Source organism: Anolis sagrei, chromosome 6 (genome assembly GCF_037176765.1).
Source record: "Anolis sagrei isolate rAnoSag1 chromosome 6, rAnoSag1.mat, whole genome shotgun sequence".
NCBI classification, from domain to species: domain Eukaryota; kingdom Metazoa; phylum Chordata; class Lepidosauria; order Squamata; family Dactyloidae; genus Anolis; species Anolis sagrei.
Window position 1 is genome coordinate 132,202,861 of NC_090026.1, and position 19,068 is coordinate 132,221,928.

The 19,068-nt window shown below is 43.1% G+C and overlaps 1 protein-coding gene across 1 annotated transcript; it reads right to left on the minus strand.

Moving 5' to 3' along the window:
- Nucleotides 1–301: 301 nt before the first annotated feature.
- LOC132779085 (cytochrome P450 2C20-like) lies at nt 302–17,828 on the minus strand. Its single transcript, XM_060782783.2, has 9 exons — nt 17,526–17,828; nt 14,288–14,450; nt 11,749–11,898; nt 10,740–10,900; nt 9,936–10,115; nt 9,436–9,577; nt 6,793–6,980; nt 3,608–3,749; nt 302–2,160 (listed from the first exon to the last, which is right to left on the minus strand). Exons 1-9 carry the CDS (start codon nt 17,697–17,699, stop codon nt 1,979–1,981), a joined length of 1,482 nt encoding a protein of 493 aa, XP_060638766.2. The 5' UTR covers nt 17,700–17,828; the 3' UTR covers nt 302–1,978.
- Nucleotides 17,829–19,068: the final 1,240 nt, after the last annotated feature.

Below are 19,068 nucleotides of genomic sequence, written 5' to 3' on the forward strand. Positions count from 1 at the left end.
TGGATGTTTGTGCAGGCGTTTGAGTAATTTAGTGCAATCTGGTAATGGAACATAGGAATGGAACAATGGACGACGAACCTGGACTACGCTTGGATGATGAGAAGATTGGCTACGGTTGTTTTTCGTAATAATTGTGCATTGTAATTGCTTATTGGTAATTTATGGATAACGTGTTAAGTCAATTGTTCTATGTTGTATGGAACCACTGCTGTTTCTACTGTTTTTACTGTTTGTGAACCGCTGTGAGTCGCCTTCGGGCCTGAGATACAGCCGTATAGAAGCAAAGTAAATACATAAATAAATAAATATTATTATTATTATTATTTTATTGATACATTCTATAAAGCAGTTTATACATTTTATATATGGTATACAAAAAGATACAAGTTGTAAGAAAATCAAGAAAAATATATACAATTTGTTGAAGGGTTAGAAACAATAGCGTATACAGCTGCTACTGGTTTGGTCTCGATCTTCTAATGCTTTGAACTTGCACAAGTCCAGAAAGGGTCTTTTCAAAAATGAAACATTCTGAGCCCTTGGTGAGCTATAATTCTTCTGGGGGGGGGGGGGGGGAGGGGTATCATGGCTTGACAAAAAGAAGACTTATAGATAGCAGTAGTTTGGATGGCGGCTTTGCTCCAGCACAGAAGAAATCCAATCTTGAAAGCCTTTGGCTGTTTGACAGGGTTCAGCTTTTGGATCCAAAGGAGAAAAGCTGCATCTCTTCTTGAACTTGAAAGGTGGACTTTTGAGGATTGTAGGCAGAGATCCAAAGCACAGGTTCAACAGAATGTCCAAAGAAGTCCAGGCCACTTGGGTCATTTCCCAGTTCCCAATATTTTCCTCCAGCTGGAAGAAGATATGGATGGAAATCAAGGGGTCCTCTTGGCAGAGGACAACCTGGACCACCAGAGGAGGCTTGTTGTGGGGAGAGGCATACGGATACCTGGTGTTGGATGTTCAGGATGCCATTGACATCCAGGGGTGGGGTCAGTTTTGGTGTCTTGTTATTCAGATAGCATCACGTACACCAAGAATACACCAAGGAAGCCACAGAGAGGAGGGAGCAAGCTTGTTTTCTGCTTCCTTGCAGACTAGGACACGGAGCAATGGCTTCAAACTACAAGAGAGGAGATTCCATCTGAACATTAGGAAGAACTTCCTGACTGTGAGAGCCATTCGGCAGTGGAACTCTTTGCCCCGGAGTGTGGTGGAGGCTCCTTCCTTGGAAGCTTTTAAGCAGAGGCTGGATGGCCATCTGTCAGGGGTGATTTGAATGCAATATTTCTGCTTCTTGGCAGAATGGGGCTGGACTGGATGGCCCATGAGGTCTCTTCCAACTCTTTGATTCTATGATTCTATGAATAGTACTTCATGAGAACTTTGTGGGAGCTGAGCAGACTGCTCGGTGTGGGATGTTCAGGATGCTACTGATGTCCAGGGTGAGGTCAATCTTGGGATCTTATAATTAAAATGGTAGCACCTACATCAGGCCTGCACAACCTGTGGCCCTCCAGGTATTTGGGACTCCAACTCCCAGAAGCCCTGGTCAGTCTGTTTAATGGTCAGGAATTCTGGGAGATGGAGGGCCACAGGTTCTTCAGGCCTGATCTACATGAAGGAGAGAATTCATGAGAACTTTGTGGGCGCACATTGGCTTCTTCAATGCAGGAAGAAGTAGAAAGGGTCTTGGCATGGGATGTTCAGGATGCTGTTGACATCCAGTGTGAGGTCAATTTTGGGGCCTTATAATTAAAATGACAGCATCTTCACCAAGGAGAAAGCGTTATGAGAACTTCATGGGAGCAGAATGGCTTTTTCAACGCAGGAAGAAGGAGAAGGGTCTTGGCATGAGATGTTCAGGATGCCATTGCCATCTGAGGTGAGGTCAGCTTTGGTGTCTTGCTATTCAAATGACATCATTCACCCCAAAAAGAAGACTTCACAAGAACTTCATGGGAGTGGGATGGGCTCCTCAGCGTGGGGAGAAGCAGAAGGGGACCTGCCGTGGGACATTCAGAATACCACTGACTTCTGGGGTGAGATCTATTTTGGGCACTCCAGGAGCGTGTTTGAGGCAGAAGCTTTGCAGGATGGTGGTGATGAAGATGAAGAGCTCCATCCGGGCCAGTCCTTCACCAAGACAGTTCCTCTTTCCTGTAGGAGAGGGGAGCAGAAAATACGTACTTCATTAAGGGTGGAGGGAATTGTTTACAGTCAACCAGAGGCTGGATGACCATCTGTCGGGGGTGCTTTGAATGTGATTTTCCTGTTTCTTGGCAGGCAGTTGGACTGGGTGGCCCAGTCCAACTCTATGATTCTATGATTCTATGACCCTCTGGAACCACAGACTCTTCATGCATGGATTCTACCACCCAATAATGGAAATTATTTCTTTTAAAATCAAAAAAGTAAACCTTAGTTTTGCCACTTTATATGAAAGACACCATTTTACTATTCAGTTATATATAAGTAGCATATCTACCCAATGTTACCCAGGTATGCATTTTCCAATGCATTTCCCAATAGGACCTATTTTGCATTCATAAAAAATACACTGCTCTGAGTACAGGATTCTGTCAAGGACTGAATTATTATTACCCAAGTATTTCCATCTTAAGAGCTCCTTCCTCCCTTCTCCAGATTGCTTTCTTCCTGTCTGATCCTCTGAGAAGGCTTCTCTTAGAATGTCTTCATGGCAATACTCTTGCCCTCTAGAAAGGATTCCGAGCATACCTTCCTACTGATGCTATAAGCCACAGGGAAGAGGGAGCAAGCTTGTTTACTGCTTCCATGGAGATTAGGACAAGGAACAATGGCTTCAAACTACAAGAAAGGAAATTCCACCTGAACATGAGGAAGAACTTCCTGACTGTGAGAGCTGTTCAGCAGTGGAACTCTCTGCCCTGGAGTGTGGTGGAGACTCCTTCTTTGGAAGCTTTTAAACAGAGGCTGGATGGCCATCTGTCAGGGTTGCTTTGAATGCAATATTCTTGCTTCTTGGCAGAATGGGGTTGGACTGGATGGCCCATGAGGTCTCTACCAACTCTTTGATTCTATGATTCTTCTATTTGTCATATCTCCCTCTGAGTTAGCCTTTCTATCTCTATACTACCCTCTTGTGGTTATATTCGAGCATTGCATGTATACATACCCATTTATTAGTTTTTGGGACCTACTCCTGAACAAACTGGATTGTTTAGTTGAAACCCTACCAGTATTTTAAGTTAGATAATGATGGGTATTTGTGTCAAGTTTGCTGCACATTCAGGAAGCCATGTAGGAGTCTTTGTGGAACAAATATATATATGTTCTATCTATCTATCTATCTATCTATCTATCATCTATCTGTCTGTCTGTCTGTCTATCTATCTATCTATCTATCTATCTATCTATCTAGTTAGCTATCTATCTGCCATCTATCAATCTACACACACATACACACACGTGTGTGTGTGTATATGTGTGTGTGTGTGTGTGTGTGTGTGTATATATATATATACACCCTGATACATATCAGGGAATCCCTATAGGATTACATGTAGCCTTGTAAGTCAGTCTATGGCTAGCTATTCCCCAAAGCTGGCAATTCAGAAATACTTACCTGCAGAGAAAGGCATGTCAGCTTCATTCTTCTTGAAGTGCCCATCTTTGTCCAAGAAGTGCTCCGGGTTAAACTGATATGGATCTGCAAATTGCTTAGGATCGCGGAGCGAAGAACTCAGGATGGTGCAGACAGTCGCACCCTGTTCCAAAAAAACAAAAACAAAACCAAACAGGGAAGAGAACTAGGTAAAAATCTACACACAACTACTAAAAGAGCCAGCAATTCTTTTGCAAAGCTTATACAAAGGTATGGGAGGCATTGAGTTGCATGTTGGCCCCTGGACTCCTAAAATTCCCCTAAAAGCTTCCCCAAGAATCCCAACTCCTTAATTTAAGTGGATAGAGGTTTAAGCAATTGGCGTTCCCAAACCATATAGAAACAACTCCAAATTATGAAATATCCCCACCTCTATGGGGTGCCCAAGAACCACATACAGCATGCATATATGGCTTTTCCCCTTCTCAAAATGGTGACAGGAAATGGCATGATTTTGCTTCCTTTCATCATTTAGAGAGAGAAACACAGGTACTTGGACTTGGAATGAGGATCAAGTCTATGAGAGGAGTTGAATTTGTGACCGTATGCACATATTGAACAATATGTTCTACCTCCAGAATCATAAAGAAAACAGGAAATTGAAAGTTACCTGGGAAGGTCAAGAGCTTGAACATTGTTTCTATTGTTTCCATACTAAATATCTTGGTGTCACCTTAGATCGAACATTAATATATAGGAAACCCTGCTTGAACACCAAGCACACAGTAGCTGCACGCAATGACATCCTGTGGAAATTTACTGGCAGCACATGGGGACCCAAAATTAATAAGATCCTCAGCTCTGGCCTTGTCTTACTCAACTGCCGAGTATGCCTGCCCTATTTGGCATAAGTCTGCCCAGGCGAAACAGGTGAACGTAGCATTGAACTAAACGTGCAGAATAATCACAGGATGTCTTAAACCTAAACCTGTTGATAAACTCTACAAGCTAGCTGGCATTGCCCCCTCTGATGTGCAATGGGAAGTTGCTGCTAACTGCGAGAGAAATAAGGTTGAACACTGTGAAAGCCACTCACTGCATGGCTATCAGCCTCTTCCCAGTAGACTCAAATCAAGGAAAAGTTTCACGAGAACCTCCACTCCTCTTAACATTCCCCCAGCAACATCAAGAATATCCCTGTGGGCAGCAAAATCAGGCAATTTCAACTGGATGGCCCCCCACGAGGGAGGGTCTTCCTTCAGGGGCAAACCAAGAATGGGCAACTTGGAAGTCCCTGAACAGACTCAGAAGTGGAGTGGGCAGATCCAAAGACAACCAGGCAAAATGGCACTACTTAAAAGTATCCCACACCTTGTGTGACTGTGGAGCAGAACAGACAACTCTGCATCTGTATGCTTGTCCGCAATGTCCTGCCTCATGTACAGAGGAAGAATTGTTGGAGGCTACAGACAGAGCGGTCATTGACCGCTGACTGCTTGATTGTTTTTATACTGTTTTATATTGTTTTATACTGTTTTATATTGCTTTATATTGTTTTATATTGCTATTATGATATTGCTGTTAAATTGTATATTTGTGTTTTGATGTGGGCGCCGTGGGGTGCTGATTTGTTAGTCGCCCTGAGTCCCTCTGCAGAGGTTGAGATAGGACAGGATATAAAAGGCCCAAATAAATAAATAAATTTTTGCCTGTTTTTGGTCAAAAGATATTTAGCCACTGTAACGACGCCACCAGTTGTAGGGGCGTTACTGATTTGTCAGGGTCTCCTACAATTTGTAATGGATCTACAACTTCGATAACACAGCCACTAGCCTGTAATATTTTGTTTGTCTTCCTTCGATGTGTAGCGCAGCTTGATTCCAAAGTATACGAAACAGAGGCTTGGATTTAAGAGAAACTGTAATAAGTTTATTGATGTGTAGAAGAAGCTTAATGGTTTCAATGTTTCCTAACTCCTAGAGGCACATTCCTTTAGTGGTTACATTTATAACTTTTCATAAAACAACTCTTAAGAGGGCTGTTCTTTCCACTAGACAGGTTTTAAACCTATTTTCTTCAAAATGTGTCTCTTTCCTTAACAGATCGCTCCAGGTACTAGCCTGCTCTTTCCCTCTGTTATCTCTGTTACAGTAAAGATTCTTACTGGGGTTCTGTTCCCCTTTTTGCTCAAACTCTAACTACTAATCTAAATAAGTCAATTTGACCTATCTAAACCACACAGGCTAAAAGCCTAAACCTTCCTGATTCTCAACACAGTAGAATCAGCCTTCCCTGCGGTTCTCTGACTACAGACTGCCTATTTAAAATGCCTGCTCCTGCCAAGTGGCAGTTGGCTCCTCCCCTTTTACCATGGCAACCCATCTCAGAGTGAGCTGAGCTGGCTACCATCCCCCCAGTTATGCTATTTTAAATACTTAACCCTTTAAACACCTACCGATAATTATACATGACTGTAGGTTAAAATTCACACCTCACCACAGTTACTTGTGCTCCTTCTATTTTTATCAGTTGTATACTAATGTATGCAATGCTTTTGCTACAAAATAAATAAATAAGCTATGAACTTGCCAGAACCTCAGTGTGTGTGTGTATAATTTTTAGGAAGCAATTAAACAATGTATGGATCTTTTTTTAAAAAAAAGGTGAAAAGACAACTAAACAGCATACTGTTCATATGCTATAATCTACCAGTATTCTTAAAAGCCCCATGGTATAGGAGGGCCCTTTTCACTTGATAGCAGGGGGCATCCCAGTCTCCCAAAAATTTAAAATTGGGAAGCAATTGCCGAGGTTTATCTACACAGTCAAATGAATGCAGTTTGAGACCACTTTAATTTCTATGGCTCAATGCTGTGGAACCCTGGGATTTGTGGTTTGGTGCAGCAGGACTCTTTGGCAGAGAAACCTAAAGATCTTGTAAAGCTCCAGATTCCATGATTCCATTGCATTAAGGCATTGAAGTGGTGGTGTCAACCTGCATTAATTCAGCAGTGTAGATGCACCCGCTTATCTTCCTTATGCCCATCAAATGTGCCTGCAAGGACATTGGGAAACAAGAAGGACCTTCTGTGGAGATAGTAGATCTCAGGAAGGCTCATATGGAGAGATATGGTCTTTCAGAGATCTGCTGAACCTAAATAGAATTGGACCCGGAATTGGACTTCAGGTAAAACTGCAGCCAGTACCTTTGGGATGGTGAAGCCTTCCAGCTCGATGTCCCTTTTCGTCACACGGAAGATGCCTAAGGGGACAAGGTCAAGGAACCTCTGGCCTTCATGGATGGCGGCCTCAGTGAAGGGCATATCCAGGCGGTCCTTCATGGTGGGTATCCGCTCACGGCCAATCACGCGGTCTATTTCATCATGGATTTTGGCTGTAAGGAGATTCAAGGGCAGTGCATGAACAGTATCCAGAAAGACAACCAGTGCTGTTCCCCTTCATTCAACATATTGCAATCTCTTAAGGCTTCCATACTAGGTATCCTTCCAGGTTTTCATTCAGAATTCCATGAAACTCCCCAAGATATTGGAACCGTTTTGGTATCAGCACTTTGGAGAGTGTTACGCAGCACGTGTTTTATTCCAGCGTCCTAACACCCAAAAACCCAGATGCAAAATAGTCTCAGAGCAATAGCCAAGGTAAACAGCAAATCTTTACTCTCTTAACTTTGCAGAGATGAAACAAACTGGCAATGCAGCACACAAAAATCAGCAGTGCAACATATTTACACAGTCTTTGTAATATGCATAAAATAAAGCATCTTCTAAGCAGCAAATGGGAAATCAAAGCAACCTGAAGTAAATAGCCATTTCACCATCAGCATCTCCTGCTGGTACTCTACATTGGTGAAACAGAACTCCAGCAGCAGCCCTCCAGAAATCCAGCACTCACCACAATGTATTGAAAAACTCAAACAGTTCTAGCCCCTTGGGTGTGGCACAAGATTGCTGCTTGACCTACTTAGTCAGCTGAACAAGATAATTACAAACAATAAGATTTTTTTCACACACATACTTGTGTCCTGCAAGGATTTCCGTAACACTCCTCCTTGTGTTAATAAAAACCTTCATAATTCAAACTCAAAAACTCCTAATTCTTCCAGGACCTGGTTGTGTTTCTGTGCTCCTAGTGGCTTGGTCAAAATATCTGCAAGGTTCTCTGTAGTACTACAATAGGTCAGTGAGATTTTACCATCTCTTACAGCATCCCTGACACAAGTGTACTTAATGTCTACATGTTTGCTCCTTTGCTTCACCCTTGCTTGTGTGGCCATTAAAATACAAGTCTGGTTGTCCTCGAAAATATTGGTTGGTTCCTCAACAGGAATTTGTAGATCCTGCAAAATGAATTGACTGCACTTCTAATAGCATACCAGAACAGTGTTGGAAGAGACTCCAGGACTATCTGCCAAAGGTCTTCTGACATAATGTGGATGGCAACAGCTGACAGGACGGAGCAAAGCTATACCAACAGCTGATAGCACTGGGCAAAGCTATACCTGATGCTAAACGGTCAGGTTCAGTTGCCTGAAATCTTAGCAGGCTGGGTGGTAGGACTGAGAATGAAGCACAAACAAAACCAAACAGGGAAGAGAACTGGGTAAAAATCTACACACAACAACTAAGATAGTCAGCAATTCTTTTGCAAAGCTTGTACAAAGGCATGGGGGATACTGAGTTGCATGTTGGCCCCTGATCCCCAGCTTTGGGACGCCAAAAATTCTCCTAAAAGCTTCCCCAAGAATCCAAACTTCTTAATTTAAGTGGTTAGAGGTTTGAGCAATTGGCGTTCCCAAGCAATATAGAAACCCCTCCAAATTATGAAATACCTCCAACTCCATGAGGAGCCCAAGAACCACATATGGCATGCAAATATGACTTTTCCCCTTCTCAAAATGGTGACAGGACATGGCATGGTTTTGCTTCCTGTCATCATGTGGGAAACCAGCAATGATTATCTTCCAGTGTTTGTACTATTAAGTATTATAGTTTTTTTCTGTAGTGCCTAATGCACAGGTCTTGGTCCTTTAAAAATATGGAGCAGTTTAGTGGAAGGAGCAGACACAGCATGGTATAGATATTTGGGCATTAGACAATGACTTTGGGGAAACATGGGAACCCACTAACAATGGGCAAGTCATATTCTCTCCTCTGAAGTCCCCTCTGAAAAATAATTTGCCAAGAAAACCCCATGATGGGGTCATCTTAGGGTTGCCAGAAGTTAGAAATGACTTGGAAGCATTCAATAACAAAGATGAAGAAACTTTTCTGGTAAACAATGACCCAAGACATCTTGCTTATGAAAATAATTGGTGCACTTTTGAGAATATACAGCAAAATAGACAAGGTAAGAGAAACCTGGAGTTGAGTCATGTTGGGGGTTGGGAGGCTTGCTTAGAGCAAAGCTTTACTCTTTAAGTAGGAAGGACATCTGAGGAAAGCTAAGATGTCTCTCCTCCAAGAGGATGGAGGGGTGTGTGAGAAGGAAGAGGAAGTGACATCAGCAACCTCACCAAATATGTCAATCCAAAGTCTGGACTCTTTTAGTAACCTCAACTAGAGTGAATCTCATTGAAACTGAAAGCCATGGCAAATTCCATTAATTCAGAAGATGAGACAACAAATGAGACAACAAATGGGATTCTGAAGGTCCTCAGAAGGGAGAGCAGACTTGAGGAAGGAGACAGTCAAGGAAACCTGGGGAGATCTTTTCCTCTTCACCATCCCAAGATAAGACACTCCAGGTGCAACTATGTATGGGGCCACCAGCTGAAAAAAATGAGTCAAGTACTACAGGAAAAGGCAATGGACTCAACTGCTGGGAAATACCTTGGACCTCTGGGTGCTCCACCAACGTCATGAAAAAGTATCTCATGGTGGTGCTGCTGGTTTCCGTTCCGGCAATAAATAAATCATAAATGGTCATCATCAGATTCTCTTTAGTAAATTCTGTGTTGGGGTTGTCCTTCTCCTGCAAATGGGGAGAATTATGGTGGAACCATCATCCACAACACAAGAGTCCAGTCAGCTTGGTCATCTCTTTGAAACATGAAAGAGTTTGATACCACATTAACTGCCACTACCGCATCCTATGGGATTCTGTTATTTGTAGTTTGCTGTGGTATCATTGCTCTCTTGCATAGAAGGAGAAATATCCCACAAAATCACAACCTCCAGAATTCTCTGTGTGTCCTCTGAAGAAGCACATGATGGTTTTGCAAGAACACCAATGCCAGGGTCTTAACAGTCCAGGTGTTCTCACTGACCCCCCCTCCCCCACAAACACTGGGTGTTTACTTGTCATGTCCCATCCATCCCCAATGTCCCACCTGCTCCATTTTGAGGAGGAAGGCATCTACGAAGTTCTGAGGAACATCAGTGTGATCCGAGGTCTTCTCACGCTCTTCTACTTTTCGGGCAATAAAGGCCTGGACACCATAAAGGTTTTTGAATAAGTTTTGGTGTTCACCAGGCAAATAGTCCATGATCCTGGGGAAGAAGTTGTAAAGCTGAAGGGGAGAAGAAGAGGGAGAGACAAGATATTGAATCCCTTCAAGGAATTAAATCCACCTCCTTAGTTAACTTGATACAATTGTTTAGCAAGTTGCAACTAGCAGAGACAACCATCTAGTGAATTAAATGGACCTTGGAATGGAAAGTACAGGGTGGACATCATTTTTCATGGTCGTATCATCAAGTGGATACCTGGGACATTTCTACTGAGGTCACCCTTCATGATGGTGTCCCCAGATGTCTTCAGACCCCTCCTAATAGTACCACTCATCCAAAAAGCAAATTTTCCTCTCTGCAGTCCTTCACCTGATTCCAAGTTGCTTTCCATTCCTTTGGTGACTCTTCCTCCTTCTCCATCTCTTCCTCAACACTTCTTCTTCCTCCTCCTCCTCCTCCTCCTCCTCCTCCTCCTCCTCCTCCTCCTCCTCCTCTTGCTCCTTCATGTCCTCTTTCTTTTCTCCACCTCCATTGCTTCCTTACTCCTTCTCCTTCCCCTCCTATTCTTCTTCTCCTCTCCTCCCCCTCCTATTCTTCCTCCTCTCCCATCCTCCCCCTCCCTCTCCTATTCTTCTCCCTGTTTTCCTCCTCTCCCTCATCTCCCTCTTCCTTCTCCTCTTCACCTGTCCTGAGACTGAACTCTCCAGGCGGGTGCCATCAATGAGCTGCTTGAGGGTCTGGAGGTACTCCTCATCATGGTAGTCAAACCGTTCCCCCAGAAGGATGTGGCTGATCACATTGGCTGTGACGCAGTTGAAAAGGTGTTGTGGGTTGTAGGCTTGCCCTGGATGGAAAGAGAACAAAAGTGGCAGAGGTTTGAGAATGAGACAAGGACTGTAGGAGACCAGGTTTTGAATCCTACTTGAAAGTCAGAAGTCCACATATTTCTTTAAAGTGGCTGTTATCTGATGTTTCACCAGTGCTAGGAGACCCTTTTTGCACATGACTTTTCTTTCATGGAAGTATCACCTTGTAGTCAAGTAGGACCGCGGTTAAAGAGGATTCGTACCTGGTAAGCTATATGCTAAAAACCAGATAAACCAGGACAGAGAAACCAACTGACCAAGTTGAAGATAAGCCACAGAGGTTTATTTCAATTTGACCAAAACAGATAATAATAACTTAATTTGTACCCCACCATCATCTTTCTATATCTCATCTTTATTTTCCATTGCCCTTTTATCACTTCTAGACGTATATATAGATTACTACATTTTACACTTGAGAGGTAGAGGAAGGAATGGGATGGCACAATGGCACGTGGAGATGGCTTCTACATCTGGAAGCTAGCTTCGGGAACTTCTGTATCCAACCCTGGATTCCACCCCCCTCCAGAAAGAAACCTTTATCTTTTCATAGATTTCCTAAAATGGCAAATATGGTTCTTCTTTTCCTTTTGAAGAACCATTCCATTTAATTGCCTTAAATTCAAAGCACCAGACCAGCGGTCTTCAATAATATAAGTACTAACTAGACAGCCAAATTCAAAGTTAGATTTGTAGCAATGACTAGGAAATTAGTATTTCTCTCAATGGTCACCTTAAGTAACCAGATAACAGAAAAGATGGTCACATTACTTCTCATTTGGATTAATTATTAAAAAGTGCCAGGTGTCAAGGTGTGGGCACTCACCCCTTGTGGCCCTGAGCTCCTCCATCATGTGCTCCGCCTCATCCTGGATACGTTCCTCGATGCTCTTCTTTCCCATCCCAAAGTTCCTCAACGTCATGAGTGAGAAGCGGCGAAGTTGAACCCACCGCTCACCGTTGGACATGATGATGCCTGGAAGAGGAAAGCCAAATGAACATCTAGCCCATCATGTTTGGAGAAGAAATCACTGGACTCTGCTCCAGAGATATAAGGCCTATCCTGTGTGCATGATTTCAAGTCACTGGCTGATTTATGGTGACACCACGGATATCAGAGGATTTTCTTAGACAAGGAAAACTCAGAGGAAGTTCCTTCCTCTTATATACAGTTTATGCATTAGTTGACAGCCTCCTATCCAAGTCCCAACCAGGGCTAACTATGCTTAGTTTCCAAGATCAGATGGGATCTGGTGCCATTATGTCATTTGGCAATGGGATAACTCTCTTTATCTTCCTGGGTTAAGAGTTTAAGTTCATCTGGTTCATTTCTCAGCCTCTCTGTCTGTCTACCTTCAGGTTGCCTATCAACTTAGGTGTGAGGATTTGGAAATTACCTCATTTTTTAAGCGATAGAAGGGTTAATATCTCTGGCCTAACCACCTGTGAGACTTCAGTCACTGTAATTAGGGTGTGGTTGGAGTAATACATAGGTTGTAAGTTTTGATGAAGTTTTGTTGAAAGTTGTTGAGAGACAGATGGTGTGCTGCTATGAGTAGTGAGGAAGAAGAAGCTGTACAGTTTGTATATTTTGTATATACTTTGTATACTGCTGCAAAAAAGGAGGAAGAAAAGCCTTCTTGTGTATTTTGGAAAGAACAAAAGTATCTCTGTATTTTGTTCTTCTAGTAAAAGACCATTATACAAATGGTTCTCTTACCGGAACAGGAGTTTTGTGAGTGCATAGAAGCCCTGACATCATGGTGACTGCATTGATTTCAGTGGGTTTTCTTACACAAGGAAGACTCACAGGTAGTTTTGCCAGTTGCTTCCTCTGAAGCAGAGCCTAGGGTATCTGGGATTCCTTGGAAAAGGTTCTTTTATTTGGATGACCACAGTCTTAAAAGGCACTGTTCTCCAAACTCTGGAAGTTCTAGCCTGTAGGACTTGATTGCCTTCAAGTCCCTTCTTGACATATGGTGACCCATGAATTTCACAGGGTTTCTTTAGGCAAGGAATCCTCAGAAGTACTTTTGCCATTACTTTCCCCTGAAATACAGCCTATAGTATCTGGTTTTCCAAGGCAGTCTTCTCACCATGGGGCTAACAAGGGTCAATACTGTTTACCTTCCAAGATCAGATGAGACCTGGTCCCATTAGGTTATTTGGGCAGGCTAGGATGTTGTCGTTCATTCGTTCAGTCTTTTCCGACTCTTCGTGACCTCATGGACCAGCCCACGCCAGAGCTTCCTGTCATCCGTCACCACCCCCAGCTCCCTCAAGGTCAATCCAGTCACTTCAAGGATGCCACCCATCCATCTTGCCCTTGGTCGGACCCTCGTCCTTTTTCCTTCCATTTTCCCCAGCGTCATTGTTTTTTCTAAGCTTTCCTGCCTTCTCATGATGTGGCCAAAGGACTTCATCTTGGCCTCTACTATTCTTTCCTCCAATGAGCAGTCGGGCTTTATTTCCTGAAGTATGGACTGGTTGGATCTTCTCGCAGTCCAAGGCACTCTCAGAACTTTCCTCCAGCACCACAGTTCAAAAGCATCTCTCTTCCTTCGCTCAGCCTTCCCTATGGTCCACCTCTCACATCCGTAGGCTAGGATGTATCATACTTACATTGTTGGTATGGGCTCCAAAATCTGTTGAGTTTGATGCAAGACCTCCATATACAGCTTCCCAAAAACAGGAAGATATCTAGAAAATAAGAGTGTTTTGGACAGTGGAAGCAATAGTCCAAAGAGAGATGGTGGGCCCAGAGAAGAAGACCCATCGCCTTTCTTTGGGCACTTGGGTCCACCATCCAAATGTTCTTTCTGATGTTCAATCAAAATCCAATCTGGTTTTGGAATGGAAATGGAGAAAATTGTCCTTAGATGGGGTGGTCCTGGAAATAAAATGATGCCACATCCAGTAGTCATAGAGCAGATACAACAATTCCCTTATTTTGACATGTTCTGGCAACTTCTGGAGAATTTTCCTCTGGATATTTGTATGAATTTAGATGGGCATATGGCACAGTTTTGGCCAAATTTTCTCCAATTATGGCAACTTTAAAAAATTGGGTCTTTTGGGGTGTCAATCTGGTGCTTTGGTTGGTTGGTTGCAAAAATGAAGATTTGGATTACACACTTTTTTTGGGTGTCAATCAAGAGATAAAAGCGGGGTGAAGAAGAAGTAGAAGCAACAGCAGGAGCTTCCAACCAAGACATGAACTCTGTAGAAAGCTTGTTTTACAAGGAAAGAAAAAAGGGGTTCCAGTACTGGGTGATCTTGAGCATGTCATCTTTTCTCAGCCTCATAGTGTCACCACAACTTGAAGGCACACAACAACAATAACATCAACAACATTAACCACAAACCGAGTCCTTTGTTGGTCTTATCTGCCGAAGGGAAGCTTCCCCTGTTGAGGAATTCCTCTCCGTTGTCCAATAACACCTTCCTCACCACCTCATAGCCGTAGACGATGACCATTGGGTCTGAGCCGAAATACACCATGAAGACCGATCCATACTTTTTACTCATCTGTAAAGATATTGGAGGAATGTCAGAATAGGTTTTGGAGCTAAAAGAGTCACATGTATTGTATTTTGCAATAAAGGCCATGGAAAAACAAGCTAAACATGGAATATAGATGATTCATTTAGTCTAGGGCAGTGGTTCTCAACCTTCCTAACACTGTGACCCCTAAATATGGTTCCTCATGTTGTGGTGACCCCCAACCATAAAATTATTTTTGAGAGTGCGAGGCAGGCAAGGGTGGCTTTGTGTGAGACCTGGCCTTGTGCAAAGCCTTGAGGGATGGGGGCCAAAGCCTTGGGAGGTGGGGCCAGAGGAGGTGGCCTCGCGACCCCTCCGAAATGGCCAAACGACCCCCTTGGGAGTCGCGACCCCCAGGTTGAGAACCGCTGGTCTAGGGTTAACCCACTAAGGCCCCTTCCACACAGCTGAATAAAACCCCAGATTTTCTGCTTTGAACTGGACTATATGGCAGTGTGGACTCAGATAACCCAGTTCAGAGCAGATATTCTGGATTATATGGCTGTGTGGAAGGGCCCTGAATCAACTGTTGAAAGTTGAGTCAAATCATAGACTCATAAAATTCTAGAGTTGGAAGAGACCTGGTGGGCCATCCAGTCCAACCCCATTCTGCCAAGAAGTAGGATAATCACATTCAAAGCACTCCTGACAGATAGCCATCCAGCCTCTGTTTAAAAGACTCCAAAGAACAAACCTCCACCACACTTTGCAGCAGAGAGTTCCACTGCTGAACAGCTCTCCCAGTCAGGAAGTTCTTCCTAATGTTCAGATGGAATCTTCTTTAGGAAGAACTTCCTGACTGTGAGAGCTGTTCAGCAGTGGAACTCTCTGCCCCAAAGTGTGGTGGAAGCTCCTTCTTTGGATGTATAAGTAAGCTCAATGGATTGGATGAGTCTACTCTACTTGCAATCAATACTGCATTTTTCCAACTAGGGTGAACCCACTGGATTATCTGTTGAATGAATCAATTGCTAAGTAAGTCCTATTGATTGACAGGGCTATTCTGATTGATTTTTGGACTTAGGCCAAGGCTTTAGTTTGTGAAAAATAGGCTGTGCGAGGCATTATTCTGGAATAAAAATAGGATTTGAAAGCAACCAGTGAGTCAACAGCCACACCCACCATCTTCATGCTTTGACCATTGGGAGCGCTTTGACCATTGGGTGACCTCAAAGGTGGGGTGTCTTAGGGTGCATCTACACTGTTGAACTGATGCAGTTTGACACCACATTGACAGACATGGCTCTGTGTTGTGGAATCCTGGGAGTTGTAGTTTTACAAGATCTTGAGCCTTCTCTGTGTGCATCTTTCCAATAGAATGAGTGCAATTTCAAACCACTTTGGCTGGCATGGCTCAGTGTTATGGAATCCTGGGATTTGTAGTTTGGTCACTCCCCAGCTCTCTATAGCATTGAAGGCTAAAGACCTTGCAAATCTACAACTCCCAGGATTCCATGGTATTGTGACACAAGTTCCAGTCATGCTCAACTGTATTGATTCTGCAGTGTAGACCCACCCCTTAGCAAACAGCCCAGCTCAACTCTGCTTTATAGTTATGCAATGCTCAAAGTATTCTTGGCCAATGCCAAGCTGTTGCGCTCCTTCTCTCAAACACACAAGCACACAATCTCTCCTCGTCTAAGATGGATTCTGCTCTTTTAATCTTTGCCCTGAAATAACTGCGATATCCACATGCTTTGGCTTTCTGCCCTCGGGAAACAACATCTCTCGGAAAAAGACTGTATCTCCAGGAGGAACAATTATACAGGCCAACATACATTTTGGGGTCTCAAATGTTGGATTTGCTTCTGGGTCTGTTTATCCTGCTGTCTCAAAAATGGCACCAGTTTCCCCCTTACTCTTAGATGGCATATGTTTTGAGATATAGAACACATGGCGTCTCAGAGTAAGAAACAAGCCCTATGAGGAGTGGCTTCAAGAGCTGGGCACCTTTAGCTTGCAGAAGAGAAGGCTGAGAGGAGACATGATGAGGGTCATGGATCAAGATGTGAGGGGAAGTCCTAGGGAGGAGAGAGCAGGGCTTGCTTTCTGCTGCCCTGGAGACTAGCATGCAATGGAGCCATGGCTTCAAACTACTGGAAAGAAAGGAGATTCCACCTGAACATGAGGAAGAATGTATTGTCGAAGGCTTTCATGGCTGGAATCACTGGGTTGTTGTAGGTTTTCTCGGGCTCTATGGCCATGGTCTAGAGGCATTCTCTCCCGATGTTTCGCCTGCATCTATGGCAAGCATCCTCAGAGGTAGTGAGGTCTGTTGGAACTAGAAAAAAGGCGTTTACATATCTGTGGAATGACCAGGGTGGGACAAAGGACTCTTGTCTGTTGGAGCTAAGTGTGAATGTTTCAACTGACCACCTTGATTAGCATATAAAGGCCTGACAGTGCCTGGACACAGCATGTTATTTGAGAAGACAGAAATGCTGGGCCACTCTCACAACCACCATGTCAGACTACACAGAGAAGCCATTGAAATCCACAAGAAACATGTGGACAATTTCAACAGAAAGGAGGAAACCATGAAAATGAACAAAATTTGGCTACCAGTATTTTAAAAACTCTAAAATTACAACAGCAAAACAACAGAGAGTAAACAATCTGGGACATCTAATCACCTCTCATCAAAAGATTCCCCCAGGCACTTCCAGGCTATCAAATGCTAATCAAGATGGTCAGTTGAAACATTCCCACCTAGCTCCAACAGTCAAGAGTTCTTTGTCCCACCCTGGTCATTCCACAGATATATAAACCAATTTTCCTACTTCCAGCAGACCTTACTACCTCTGAGGATGCTTGCCATAGATGCAGGTGAAACGTCAGGAGAGAATGCCTCTAGACCATGACCTTATAGCCCAAAAACATTTACAACAACCCAGCAACTAAAATAATGTTAAGGTTGGGGGTCACCACAACATGAGCAACTGTTTTAAGGGGTCTCTGCATTAGGAAGGTTGAGAAACACTGTATTCGAGGCATAAAGGGGACTTCTGCCCAGCTCTGGTGGTGAGGTTCAGAAGCCCCTTCCAAGGTCTTGCTCCTTACCTTCTTAAACTGTTCTGCCATGTTGGTGGGCTTCAGCTGGAGGAGGTTTCCAATGACCGGGAGGGGTGTTGGGCCTGGGGGCCAATTCTTCCTCTTGGCCTCCACTTTCCTCCAGGCCACAAGGAGGACCAGGAAGACCACCAGGAAGAGAGTGGTGGTCCCCAAAATCTCCATGGCTCTTCAGCTCTTTTCTCTCTCTTTTGCAGTGAAAAGTAGCAAAGAGACTGAAGTCCAGAGACCTTCTCTGAAGTCCACAATCCTAATCAACAGGAAGCATGAAATGGGATCAGTTATCATCAGAGAAAAAAAAAAAACCAACCACTGTTATATAACCATGGAACAGAGCCCATGTTTGTATGCCTCCTTTATTTACTAGATTCATTTCTCAACTTTGTCCTGGGATGGGACTCAAGTTGGCTCATGCCAAGTTTGGAACAGAGTTTACGTACAAATGAAAAGGAGGCTCCACACTTGCAGGGTTTAAAGGCACGGGACTCCCATCGAAGTAGGAACAACAGACTGGACAAAGAACACTCACATTACAATACTTGTTATGTGTAAAATCATAAGTATTTCCCTGTATTTTCAGTGCAAAAAGAGAAACAAATAAAGTTCTATGTCCAAAATACTGTTTTCTGCACACACAAAAAAAAGCATGGGTGAATTTTCTACACAAAAAAAAAAGCATGGGTGAATTTTCTGCACACACAAAAAAAAGCATGGGTGAATTTTCTGCACACAAAAAAAGCATGGGAGAATTTTCTGCACACAAAAAAAGCATGGGAGAATTTTCTGCACACAAAAAAAGCATGGGTGAATTTTCTGCGCACAAAAAAAAGCATGGGTGAATTTTCTGCACACAAAAAAAAGCATGGGTGAATTTTCTGCACACACAAAAAAAAGCATGGGTGAATTTTCTGCACACAAAAAAAGCATGGGTGAATTTTCTGCACACAAAAAAAGCATGGGTGAATTTTCTGCACACAAAAAAAAAGCATGGGTGAATTTTCTGCGCACAAAAAAAAAGCATGGATGAATTTTCTGCACACACAAAAAAACCATGGGTGAATTTTCTGCACACAAAAAAAAGCATGGGTGAATTTTCTGCACACAAAAAAAGCATGGGTGAATTTTCTGCACACAAAAAAGCATGGGTGAATTTTCTGCACACACACACAAAAAAAAAGCATGGGTGAATTTTCTGCACACCAAAAAAGCATGGGTGAATTTTCTGCACACAAAAAAAAGCATGGGTGAATTTTCTGCACACACAAAAAAAAGCATGGGTGAATTTTCTGCACACCAAAAAAGCATGGGTGAATTTTCTGCACACACACAAAAAAAGCATGGGTGAATTTTCTGCACACAAAAAAAGCATGGGTGAATTTTCTGCAGAATATACTCAGAACTGCAAAGATCTCCCTCAATCCAGGATTTTCCCTTAATGGGATTTAAGGGTTTGGAAAATGATTTGGGTATGAGATCATGACTTGATATTTTATATGGTTTTAATCTGCTTGATGATTGATACGTGTTTTAATTG

Bases quoted from the DNA above. Each gene is read 5' to 3' on its own strand.
- LOC132779085 (XM_060782783.2), bottom strand. From the start codon at position 17,699: ATGGAGATTTTGGGGACCACCACTCTCTTCCTGGTGGTCTTCCTGGTC. The intron at 10,116-10,739 runs GTGAAGAGGAGA...TCTCCCCTTCAG, and splicing joins AGAGTTCAGTCTCAGGACAG to CTTTACAACTTCTTCCCCAG. The intron at 9,578-9,935 runs GTGGGACATTGG...CCCCATTTGCAG, and splicing joins TCCTCCTCAAAATGGAGCAG to GAGAAGGACAACCCCAACAC.